General features: G+C 49.1%; 1 protein-coding gene across 2 annotated transcripts; it reads right to left on the bottom strand.

Annotated features, from left to right (window-relative positions):
• Nucleotides 1–114: 114 nt before the first annotated feature.
• Qars1 (glutaminyl-tRNA synthetase 1) lies at nucleotides 115–7,644 on the bottom strand. Of its 2 annotated transcripts, none has more exons than XM_027933746.2 (24): nucleotides 7,479–7,644; nucleotides 7,191–7,338; nucleotides 6,553–6,662; nucleotides 6,323–6,398; nucleotides 6,046–6,110; nucleotides 5,461–5,514; nucleotides 5,269–5,329; nucleotides 4,846–4,917; nucleotides 4,627–4,712; nucleotides 4,151–4,237; nucleotides 3,202–3,301; nucleotides 3,007–3,085; nucleotides 2,814–2,922; nucleotides 2,585–2,715; nucleotides 2,386–2,478; nucleotides 2,134–2,271; nucleotides 1,972–2,059; nucleotides 1,742–1,885; nucleotides 1,518–1,622; nucleotides 1,230–1,322; nucleotides 1,017–1,144; nucleotides 855–921; nucleotides 655–780; nucleotides 115–259 (listed from the first exon to the last, which is right to left on the bottom strand). In XM_027933746.2, the coding sequence occupies exons 1-24, from the start codon at nucleotides 7,593–7,595 to the stop codon at nucleotides 209–211; spliced, it is 2,328 nt and encodes a 775-aa protein (XP_027789547.2). In that variant the 5' UTR covers nucleotides 7,596–7,644; the 3' UTR covers nucleotides 115–208. The 2 variants fall into 2 exon arrangements, with proteins under 2 accessions (XP_027789547.2, XP_027789546.1); XM_027933745.2 differs by having other exon boundaries at nucleotides 4,846–4,920; nucleotides 7,479–7,642.
• Nucleotides 7,645–12,240: the final 4,596 nt, after the last annotated feature.

Here is a 12,240-nt window from a genome sequence, read left to right as displayed (position 1 = left end):
CCAGTACCAAGAAGTGCACCAGTGATTTCAAAGCTGTCACAAGCCCAACCCCACCATCCACAGCATGTCTCCAGGGCCCTCAGACGCTAAAAGGGTTGACAACACAGACTCCAGTGGAATTTAGCTATTCTTTATTGACATGGAGTGTGGGGTGGTGAGGGCACCCCCTGCTTCCAGGAGGATGAGGTAGGTCCACAGTACTTCCAGTTCACACCTTTCCTGGGTCCTCCTTTAGTGTGACTGTTCGGTTGAAGACAAGCTAAAGGACACAGGGAGAAGAATAACCACCAAGCCAGAACCAGGCCAGGAGACCTAGTTAGGTTTCACCAGACAAAACCTCCCAAAACTCCCTCCTCATCCCAGAGGAGCTAAGGGACCCAGGGGGTCAGGAGACCCAGGTTCTCAATAACTTTATGACTTGGGGTAAGGAGTTGATGGCCCTGGACCTTAATTTCTTAAGGATAACAACCCCTATGCCTGCCACTACTTCAGAGTAAAAAAGGTAGGGTTCCTATAAGTTTGTGCATGGACTTAACCTCTGAGATTTTTCAGTAAGTGACAATTAACTACGGCAATGTGGGCAGAATGCTTAATGCAACAAATGGCAGGGAACATTACTGTTACAGAAAGGGGCAGTTGGGTAAAGCAAAGTACCTGTCCTTGGCGGCTATCCGGATCCACGGAGAAGTACCCGAGGCGCTCAAACTGGAACTTGTCAAAGGGTTTTGCCAGGGCCACAGAACAATCCACTAATGCTGCCTCCACCACTTGTAGTGATGCCTGCAGTTAGGGAAGTCAAAAAGCTATCCAGTCACAGAGGCCCACCACCCTTGCACCCCAATCCATGATCCTACCGGGTTCAGATCACTTAAGAATCCACCTGGCACCTCAGCAGGATCTTCAGGGTTCTTGTGCTGGAATCTGTAGTCAAGAGTGAAGGTCAGACCCATATCTGGGCAGCCACAGCACACAATGCCCATCTTGTAACTGCACCCATCCCAGCTCTGTTCACTCACAGTCGATCATAAAGGCGAATTTCGCATATCAAAGGCTGTGAAACCCAGTGAATAAAAGCCTTGGGCTTCTCTCCAGCATCAGCCCGTCTACAGGTCACCTCCAGGCTCTCCACACAGCCACTAGGATCCTGGAAGTGGGGAAGTTTGCAACCAGACCAGGGAATCACCACCAGGACTCTTGGCTAAACACAAATCCTGAACCCAGCCTCTCACCTTGATAACATGCTGCAGCTCAATGACATAGCCTGTATGTCTCAGGCCCACAGGCTGGCCCCAAGCTAGACGCTTATAGCCTGGCTCTGGCTCCTAGAGATAGGAAGTGGGGTAAACACAAGAGATTGTAAGAATCAGACAAGAATAAGGCTCTCTTCCACCTGCATGTCCAGCAGAGATTTGTTTATCTGAAGTAGGAAATGGATTAGGAGATGAAAGAGCCCCAGGGCAAGACAGCAGCGACAGGACCCTCTTCCCCACATTTAGGTCCCTCTATCCCCTATTCACCTCCTTGAAGTCAGTCCTCTCAATGAAGACTATGGGTGCAAAAGGAACCTGGTGGAAGCCCTTGGTTTCATCAGCTGGAAAGTTGGGCACCTGGATTTCCAAGGGCTATAGCAGAAGATAGGTATCTGAATCACACCAGGCTGGGTATGTGCCTAAGACCCCCATACCTAGGCACATACCCAGCCACCTATATATACACACATACAACATGGAGGCAGGCCCACCTTGGCAGCAGGAAAGTTGGTAATGACAACCCGTAGTGACTCCAGCACAGCCATAGCCCGTGGAGCTGTATCGTTCAGCACATCACGTACACAGGCTTCAAGAAGATGTGGCTCCATTGTGGTCTGTGCTACTGTCACTCCCACCTGGCAGGAAAGTTCATCAGTTACAGCCACAACCTCAAATTACCACACTCAGCCTCTATCTGCCCACCTAGCCCACTGGGCTATACCCGAGCACAGAAGTTGTTGATGGCCTCAGGCGGAAAGCCCCGCCGTTGCAGAGCAGTCAGTGTGAAGAGTCGTGGGTCATCCCAGTCCCTGTGGATGAGGAGGTGGTGAGAAGGCCTTTGGAAGCACACACCATTAGTACCCATCCAAAAAGCCACACTTACCGCACAGCACCAGCAGCTACAAGCTGAAGGATCTTCCTCTTAGAGACAACAGCATAGTGCAGATTGAGACGGCCATACTCCCACTGCACAGGGCAATATACGTCCAGTGCATTGCACAGCCAGAAATAAGAAGAACGTCTAGGATAGAAGAGTAGGGTTAGAGCTGGCCACATTTGGGACAATGGAGAAACCACAAGAAAGGCTGCTAGAATCCCACTGATCCCACCCACCCTATGGCCCCAGCTCCCTCACCGGGCCTGGAATTCCTTAGTGCAGAGTGAGTGGGTGATATGCTCAATGGAGTCACAGAGGCAGTGTGTGTAGTCATACGTGGGATAGATGCACCTATGGGGCATAGGCAGTGGGTTATACCATCTAGTCCCTCTGCCCTACCCCATTGCCCACTGGCCTGCTCCACAGCTCCATTGCACCATCCCATGCCCACACCCACCATTTGTCCCCTGTACGGTGGTGTGGTGTATACTTGACTCGATAGGCCACAGGGTCCATCTTGCCATCTTCCATCACCAACTTCATACGCAGTGTAGCCTCTCCCTCTGAAAATTTACCCTTGCGCATTGCCTGAAGGAAACAAGGACTCAGGCTGCCTCTAAGCCCAGGGGCATCTCATCCTCAGCTTCTTGGCCCACCCAAACCAAGCTGCCCTTCCAGAAGCCCACCTCAAAGAGCAGCAATGACTCCTCTAAGGGACGGTCTCTCCAGGGTGAGGGCAGAGGGTTGTGGCCTTTGAGCTCCTCCCCTCGCTGATGGCACACATAAGCCTGACCCCTGTGGGGGAGGGGTATGAGTAGTACCCAGCAGGGCCATGATCTGATCACTCTACCTGGCTCTACATTATGGTCGTGGCCTCACCTGTGGATGAGCTCCACAGCCCAAGCATAGAGCTGGTCAAAATAGTCAGACGCATATGTCACTTTGTAAGGTGTATAACCTAGGGCAATATGAAACACAGTATGAGCAACCAGCAAGAAATACCCAATGGCAGACCATGGCCCAAAAAGAGGTCCACTGACAACCAGTCCTGCCCACGCCTCACCCAGTCTGTACCTAACCAAGCCACCATGTCACAGATAGCAGTGAAGAATTTTTCTTCCTCTTTCTCAGGATTGGTGTCATCAAAGCGCAGAAAACAGATACCATTGTTGGCCTAGGAGAGTCAGAATATTTGTGACCACCCACATAACTATCAAGCCCACATAAAACTCATAAGGGTCATAAAGGTCCTGAGGATTTGGCTCATAAAACTAGGAGATTCTCAGAGCTCTTTCATATCAGAATTAAAAATGCCTTCAATAACTTCTCTCATCTTCCTGCTTCTAAACGCTCCATAGGGCCAGGCGCAGAGGCGCATGCCTGTAATTCCAGTGGCCTGGGAGGCTGAGGCAGGAGAAATGTGAGTTCAAAGCCAGCCTCAGCAACTTAGCAAGGCCCAAAGCAACTTAGCAAGACCCTGGTTCAAAATAAAAAGAGCTAGGGATAGAGCCGGGCATAGTGGCACATGCCTGTAATCCTAGCAACTTGGGAGGCTGAGGCAGGAGGGTCTCGAGTTCAAAGCCAGCCTTAGCAACAGCAAGGTGCTTAGCAATTCAGTGAGACCCTGTCTCTAAATAAAATACAAAATAGGGCTGGCAATGTGGCTCAGTGGTAGAGTGCCCCTGAGTTCAATCCCTTGGATCAAAACATAAATAAATAAATAGATAGATAGATACACAGATATATCAATAGATAAATAAATAAATAAATTTTTAAAATAATAAATGCCCCAGAGAAGGCATCTCTTATACAAAGTTGGGGTAACAACATAATCTTTTCAGAATTTTTTCTCCAATATGTCCAATAGGTTCCTATGTATTTGACATACATGTTGTTCCCCCATGGCCTCTGCCCACCCAGGCACATTGAGAACAAAAAGTAAGACAGGATCACCTTTCTGGTATTCAGTCATAGGAAAAGACAGAGGTTATCTTGCTTGCCAGGGCCCTTGACACATGCTCACCTTGGCATAGCCAAAGTTGAAATTGATGGCTTTGGCATGTCCAATATGCAGGATTCCGTTGGGTTCTGGCGGGAACCGGGTACGTACCTGAGATAAGGGGGATGGGAGCAGAGGAATGAGGCCAAAGCTCAGACCTAAAAAAAACATATGGTCCAGCTAGGTGTGACATGCACACCTTTAATCCCAGTGGCTCTGGAAGCTATGGCAGGAGAATTGCAAGTTCAGAACCAACCTCAGCAACTTAGCAAGGTTCTAAGCAACTGAATGAGATCCTGTCTCTAAGTAAAGTATAAAAAAGGGCCGGGATATAGCTCAGTGGTTAAGTGCCCTTGGGTTCAATCCCTGGTATACGGGGGGGAAGAAAAAAGAAAAGAAACATATGTCCCTTCCCATGGAAATGGATGAGATGAGGTAGTATGGAGCTACATCCAAGGAGGTACTTGATGGCACTAGCTTGCTTGGCCATATGCCTATACCTGCCCCCCAGTGATCTCCAGGTGCTGCCTCAGTAGATCCATGGTGTGTGGAGTGATCACATAGCCTGGGGTTTTGTAGTTTTCACCTGCCAAGACAAGAACAAACCTGAGGACCAAGCTGTAGCCCAACGATCCTGACCCTAGGGGCCTGGCTGCAGGAGTCATTGCCAAGAACTAATCCCCCTCCCCCAACTCCAGGGTTTCAACATACCCACTCACCAGGTTTATGGAACTTTAGGGCTTCACCCCGGAGCTGCTCCATCAGAGACAAGGTTTGTCCAGCAGCCTCAACTGCTGGTGAGAAGGAAGAAACCAAGAAAAATTTGTCCTTTGAATATAGCCTCCATTTTCAGCTCAGAGAGGTTCATATCACTACCATCCTTATCCTGCAATCAGAACAGCTCTGAGCATGCCCTTCTTATTCAATTCCAGAGACATGATATAGAGAGTTAGACTTCTGAAGCCTCCTAAGACAGTCTCTGGAGAAAGGGAACAATGGAAACACCAGGAATCCCAGTTTTGAGGCAGAAGGCATGGTGTTGAATAAGCCAAAGTTGTGAGAAGCCTGGGCTGTAAGGACTCTTCAGAGAGAATGCCCAGAAGAAAGAGAGCTAAATGTAACAGGATTCTAAAGTCTCTCACCATTCTCCACCACATCTTTTGCTGTCCTCTGGTCTGTTTCTTCCACACGAGCCTTGGCCACCTGAGAAAAGGACCAAAGTTGGGTCAGAATCTCTCCTGGGCAGAGGATAGTGATCAGACACTCCCTTCTCCAATTCGAGTCTCACTCTATCCTACTTTACCTCCAGGAACCTGGGCCATGCCCAGACTCACCTTGGGTTTCTTTTCTAGGTCAGCTTCCATCTTGGGACCCAGAAGGTGGAGGACCTGAGCAAAGACCAGAGTCAGGCAGGAACAAGAATATCCTCTTTCGGGGATCCCCTGAATGCCTCTATCCACCCACCCAAGGGCTTCCTAGTCTTTGTACCAGCATTGCCTGGAAGAATGTGGCTACCTAGCACAACCATCTCATCTCCTCATGTAGTTCTGAGGGCCTCCAACGCTTTCCTCTTCCTGAGGGTCCACAGAGGACCCAGATAACAAAGGCTTCCATTTACAGAGAAGAACTGTGGGCCCAGCATCAAGACAAGCAATCTACCTTAGCCATCATCCTCTTATGAATCTATGCCTGCATCCTGACATGAAAGCCACATTACCCGTTTATGGGAAATTTAAGGGCAGAGTAAAGTGATTCAACCCAAATTAGACACAGCCCAGAGACTCAAGTGCTACACCCTCCACAGTGGGATCCACTTAAGAATACTGACAGGCGTCTCCTCCCCAATTTTATCCCTCAGTGGATTTCAGGCCATGTCCATGCCAGAGTCTTTGCCAGCTTCAGTTCAGGGAGGCGCCCACCTGCATGTCCACTTCGTGCTTGATCATTTTGCCATCTGCCCACTTAAGCGCAGCCCGAGCCTCTCCTAGGAGCATGGGCACAAGAAGCTACAGGAAGGTAAAAAAGGATATTCCTCCCCCTCCTCCCCAAGGAAAGGTCCTAGCTGACAATAAGAACCAAAGCCTGGGCCCAGCCAGAACACAGGTAAGGTACTCCTATTTTCCCAACCCCCACTCGTGCCCAGAAAAGGCATGACCAGAAAGAACAACGTAACTCTTCTCCCCAGGCTCTGCTTACCCATCAGCAGCCCCATGTTGAACCGGTAACGCTCCACCAGAATCTGAGCCCGGTGCTTATTTATGGTGGCCTCCACCTAAAGAAATCCAAACCATATGGTTCAGGAAAGCCCCTTCTGAGACATTCTAAGAACCAACACCCTCACCTTGGGTCTTCCTGTTAGAGAAACTACATCACTCCTTTCCAGAGCTAGGACTGGGGAGGCAGCTGATGCCCTGGTAAAGACTTACAGCCTCCTCAATCTGCTCTGGGGTCACCATGACACCCACACCACATTCCTGCTCAAAGTCCATGGTGTCAATAGGGTCCAGGGGGTGACTCCGCACATATTCAAGGGCAGCTGAAAAAGGAAAGGCAATGAGTTTGTATCAACTCAGCTCCAAGAATTGAGTACACAGGGCTCTAACCCCAAGAAACCTAGAACAATTTGGTCTCCTGAGAGGTTAAGCCCTGGCACAACCCCAAAAGTCCTCAGGTACAAGGGAAGAAATATGTGTGCTGAGGAAGGCTCCTCATCATGACAGTTCCCCTATTAATCTCACTAGAGGCCATCCCCTCCATGCCCAATGTCTGTGCAGAAACAAACTCAGAAGACTAAGGCAGGAGGATCACAAGTTTGAGGCCAGCCTGGGCAATTTTGCCATACATCTCAAAATAAAAAGGGTTAGGGATGTAGCTCATTGGTAAAGCCACCCCCGCCCCCGCGCCCGGGTTTAATCCCCAGTACCAAAAAAAATAATAATAATAATACTAATAATAAGCAACAAAACGAGAAAGAAACTGAGTAACCTGGCAAAAAGGGCAGATAAGGATCTTGGCTAAAAGGAGGGACTGGGGGTGGACCTGGTATTACAGGCAGGGGTCTCACCGCTCAGCTGAGGCTCAGTGTGGATCTTCTTACTGGCTATATAGCTCACGAGGAAAGAGAGACGCCTGGTATCCCTGAGTCGGGAAGCTAAGCCATATAGAAGGGTCCCGGTAGCCTTGTCGATGGTGGAGCCCAGAGTCTGCTGTGCCTGCGGTTAGAGGGATCAGGGGTAAAGCCCCACGACCAGTGAGAAAGGCAACATCAGGACACGGAGTACAGATTGGGATTTGTACCTTGCCCCAAGCTGCTTTGGGGCACCACCCCCGGCAGGGGCAGAAGAGCGCGCACCTGAGTCGCCGCGTCGCGCAGCTGCGTGCTCAGAGCAGCGTTCTTGAGCGTCTCACGGGCCTTATGCTCGCTCAGGCCCAAGCCGGTGAAAAGCGCCAGAGAGTCTAGAGCCGCCATCGTAAGAACACCGGAAACCAAAAGAAACTTTGGGCCGAATCTGCACGTCGGCATCCTCCCATTGACCAATAAAAGAATGAAACCTATCAGGAGAGCCAATGGTGTCCTTTCTCGGTGGAAGGGGGCGGAACTTTCCAAGTTGTCGACGCCATTTAAGGGATAGAGAGCAGCCACACCAGCCTTTCCGGCCGCTTGGCTTCGATATCCTTGCTACAGGCCCGATGACAGGGTGGGGTCAGTAGAACTTTTAGATTTGCCTCGGGCCTGCAGGGAAAGTGTTAAATATTGAGGAAGGAGGAAAAAGCAGGCCTGACCTTTTGCTCTTTGACTTTTATCTTTCAGCCCTGGGAAGTGATCCCAATATTGTTCTCGGGAAGCAAATGTGAGTTCCCGTCGCGTTTTTGACGTCACAGCTTTGAGGTTGTCATGGAAACAGTTGAGCAAAATTAATCACAGGAAATCCCGATCTAGACTGCATAGAAGAGAATGTGCAATACAGCCTATAGAGGAACCACATAAATCCAAAACTTAGGTGACCACTGGGACTCACTTGGCCAGGAGAGGAAAAGGAAAGGTTTGGGCCTGGAGGGACCTCAGAAAATTTCTATGATGATTTAGTTTAAAATTTCGTGCCACACTGTTGCCAGAGCATGCAAATGTCAGGAAAATCACAAGCAAGTTATGACTTCAAAATGCTTCTGCAGGACTTTTTTAAAGTTGTATACGGACACAATACCTTTATTTATTTATTTAATCTTTTTGCAGTATTGGGGATTGAACCCAGGGCCTTGTGCATTTTTTTTTTTTTTTTTTTTTTTTAGTATTTATTTTTAGTTCTCGGCGGATACAACATCTTTGTATGTGGTGCTGAGGATCGAACCCGGGCCGCACGCATGCCAGGCCAGCGCGCTACCGCTGGAGCCACATCCCCAGCTCACATTACCTTTATTTATTTTTATGAGATACTGAGGATCAAACCCAGTACCACACACGTGCTAGGCAAGTGCTCTACCAACTGAGCTACAACCCCAGCTCATTCTGCAGGCCTTTGAGGTTGGGACAGGTGGGACAGAGGAGATGGCATATTCATGGTTATGGCTTTTGTGCTTGGCTGTCTCCCCACATTATCACTGGTCTTCCAGGACCTTCTGTCTAAAACAACATATAAACTGTGTTCTTCCTGTAGAGGGTGGGTGATCCAGCTACTGATGATATAAGGAAACCCCCAGATTTGGGACGAGAGCTCAGGCCTTTGGAGGCCTTGGTGTCACTCATATTGTATCTTCAAGAATTGGACAGTGTCCAGACTAAGCTGAAATCAAATCCTGTGACCTGCTTTGTGCTCATATACCACCAACGACCAGTTAGTTCCATGTCTGAACATGCATCTGGGTCCCACATAATAACCAGGTGCCAGGTTCTGCTGCATCAATATCCAGGTCCAATCCCATGTCCTGAGGCTTCTTACCTCCCTATGGCCCCATGGCCCCCATGTGATGCCTAGTGCACTACACAATGAAGGCCAGGTACAGGAGTCAAGTAGGAGATGTGGTTCCACTGCAGAAGTACTGTCCAGGCTCAGATGGCGCCCCCTTCTTGGACCCGACAGTCTCTCTCTCTTTCCTGGATCAAGAGTGTGCCATATGATGATATGGGGTTAGCAGATGTGTTGGAGCAAGAGACTCCACAGCAAACTCTCACATCCTTTGGGGATGGCAGCATGCCTGGCAGGGAGATGGGCACACAGGGTACTAGGCACACATTGCCTGAGCTGCTGAGCTGTGCAGGGGCACACCTGGGTGGGGCATGGTGGCACATGCCTGAAATCTCAGTGACTGGAGGCTGAGGCAAGAGGATCTCAAGTTCAAGGTCAGCCTCAACAATTTTGCAAGGCCCTGACCCCATTAAGGGGGCCATCACCATACTTGCAGGACTTGGTGATGGTGGTAATTGTGCTGCATTGAATCCTTTGGTGGCATCAGAAGAAACTTAAACCCTAAAACCCTATCTCAAAAAACTAAAAAATAAAAAAAGGACTGGGGATATAGTTCAGTGGTTCCCCTGGATTCAATTCCCAGTACCAAAAAATATTAATAATAAATAAATAGCAGTTAGAAGCAGAGCCATAGCCATACCAGCACTGTGTGGCTATGCAGACCAGCAAGTCTGCAGCTGCAGGAGTCCAGTCCAGCACAAAGGTGCCCATTATGAGCAGAACCATGCACAGTGCCTACCACTGCCACTGTTCTCTTGGCACCTGATGCCATCAAAAAATTTTCAAGTAGCACAGCTACTACCATCGCCAAGGCCTGCAAGTCTACTGATGGCCCCCTCAGTGAGGTCAGGGTCTATACTCCCTTGGTTTCCTCATTGTACCCTGTGGACCTTAAAGCTCCATGCAACAGGATCACATAGTAGCTCCACTGGTGCCACCAAGCATGTCATAAGTGGAAGTGGCATGGAATAGAGGATGTCTAGCCAGTCCTCTGGAACCATAATTTACACAAAGTAGAAATGCAAAAGTTCTATGGCTCCAGTCTGGAGGTTAGCCTGCCTGCAGGAGCTTCTGGCCCTGTTTCCAGGAAAGCAAAAGAAAGAGAAAAGCCAGGCAGCAGCCGGCAAGGAACACTGGGACATGGGGTAGGGCTCAGCAGCCAAGCCAATGAACAGGTCCCTCTGGCATAAGCGGATGGCATAGAAGCAGTAGAGGCCACAGTCCTTTTGGTCATAGCAGCCTCATGCAGATTCCACAGAGGGGTTAGGCATCATGGGTTCAGCAGCAACAGGGTTACTAACATTAAAGCACAATCCTGTTGCAGCCCATGCCTACACAGCAGGCCCTCTAGCAGCATCACAGCTGATAATACCAGCAAACAAGTTAGCAGTTCTACCATCTCTGCAAGACCGCAGCTCAAGGTCATCTCCACAGCCAGCAGCCCCACGTGACCCTTAGGTTGTCCCCACTGAAAAAAAAAAAAATTGGTCATGGGATTAGACCTCCCCAGGAGCTCCATCTACTCCCTGCCACCCAACTCCATTTGAGGCCAAGAACTACTAGCAAGGGTTGAATGCTGAGCCACATGAAATTGGGAATGGGGATCAACCTACAGGGCTGCCAAGACACTGCCTAACCTCTTATTGCTGCTCCACTTCTCTAAATGCCTGTCTCATAAGTATTTTTGCTCCTCAAACAATTGGAAAATAAAAGAGGCAGCATTATCAGGAGAAAAGTAGTTGTTTTGTGGCACTGGGGATTGAATCCAGAGCCTCATGCATGCAAGGCAAGCACTCTCCACCAGTTACATCCCCAGCCCCTTTTAACTTTGAGACAGAGCCTCATTAAATTGTTCAGGCTGGCAGGGCACAGTGGTACATGCCTATAATCCTAGCAACTCAGGAGGCTGAAGCAGAAGAATCACAAATTTGAGACCAACCTCAGCAAATTAGTGAGACCATGTCTCAAAAGGGGCTGGGGATGTGGCTTAGTGGTAAAACACCCCTGGGTTCAATCCCTAGTGCCAAGAAAAGTTACTCATGCTGACTTCAAACTTGCACTCCTCTAGCCTCTGCCTGATGGTATCACAGGGTGTGTGCCACCATGCCTGGCTGTAAGAAAGCATCTCACAAGGTGCACGTATAAAGCTGCATAGGCTGTGATGCTGAACAGACCTGCCAATGACTATGGATGAATAGCTTGGGACAGTTGCCAGGAGCCAAGGTCTCAGGGGTTCTTAAGGGAAGAAACAGCTTGGAAAGATCCAGTATTCTCCCTCTAATATAAAGCCAGACAAGATTAGTTCTGGTCTTGTCCTTTTTTATTTTTTGGTAGCAGGGATTGGATCTAAAAGAGGTGCTTACCACTGAGCCACATCCCCAACCCTTTTTATTTATTTACTTACTTACTTTTGGTACTGGGGATTGAACTCGAGGACACTGGACCACTGAGTCATTTCCCCAGCCATATCCCTGAGTTAATTAGCACCTCACTTTTGCTAAGACTGGCTTTGAACTCACAATCCTCCTGCTCAGCCTCCCCAGCTGCTGGGATTACAGGCGTGCACCACTGTGCCCATCTTATTTTGAGACAGGGTCAAGCTGGCCTGGAACTTGCAATCCTTTTGCCTCAGCCTCCAGTTGTTGGAATATAGGCATGTGACATGATGCCCAGCTCTGTCCTTTTTTTAGAACAGGATCTTCCTCACAGTAGTTTTCTTCCTGCTCTGTTCTCCCCAAGAGGAATGCAGATGGTTTTCAAACACAGCAAAGACTTGAAAACAGAAGATACCCACAGGACCTCCCAACCCCACACCAAGTCCTCCAGTGTCTCCAGCTTTCATACCATACTATTAGCACCAGAGGTTCACAGAGCACTTCTCTACTCCTCAGATGTATTGAGATCTTGATAGTGATGCCAATCAGTCATCTCCATATGGCACTCTGAACCAGTGTGATGACAAGGCAGCCGGCAGCTCCAGAGAGCTGATGACACTAGGGCTTCATGACCCACAGGGAATGAGCTGTGGCTCCACCATCTCCCCTGACTAGAGTACTTTTAGGGTCTTTAATATACAGACACACATTAACATACCAGATGGAGAGGGAGGGAATACCATCCCACAGGATATGGTGGATCAAAGTCACTAAG

This window comes from Marmota flaviventris, chromosome 8, assembly GCF_047511675.1.
Source record: "Marmota flaviventris isolate mMarFla1 chromosome 8, mMarFla1.hap1, whole genome shotgun sequence".
Classification (NCBI taxonomy): domain Eukaryota; kingdom Metazoa; phylum Chordata; class Mammalia; order Rodentia; family Sciuridae; genus Marmota; species Marmota flaviventris.
Note: the sequence above shows the minus strand (reverse complement) of the source record. Positions and strands in the feature narration are given on the sequence as shown.

What these genes read in the sequence shown, in the direction of transcription:
- Qars1 (XM_027933745.2), bottom strand. Translation starts at nt 7,595, where the DNA reads ATGGCGGCTCTAGACTCTCTGGCGCTTTTCACCGGCTTGGGCCTGAGC. An exon ending in CACTGAGCCTCAGCTGAGCG is followed by an intron (nt 6,663 to 7,190) that starts GTGAGACCCCTG and finishes TTCCTTTTTCAG; the next exon opens with CTGCCCTTGAATATGTGCGG. An exon ending in AGCACGAAGTGGACATGCAG is followed by an intron (nt 5,515 to 6,045) that starts GTGGGCGCCTCC and finishes GTCTTTGCTCAG; the next exon opens with GTCCTCCACCTTCTGGGTCC.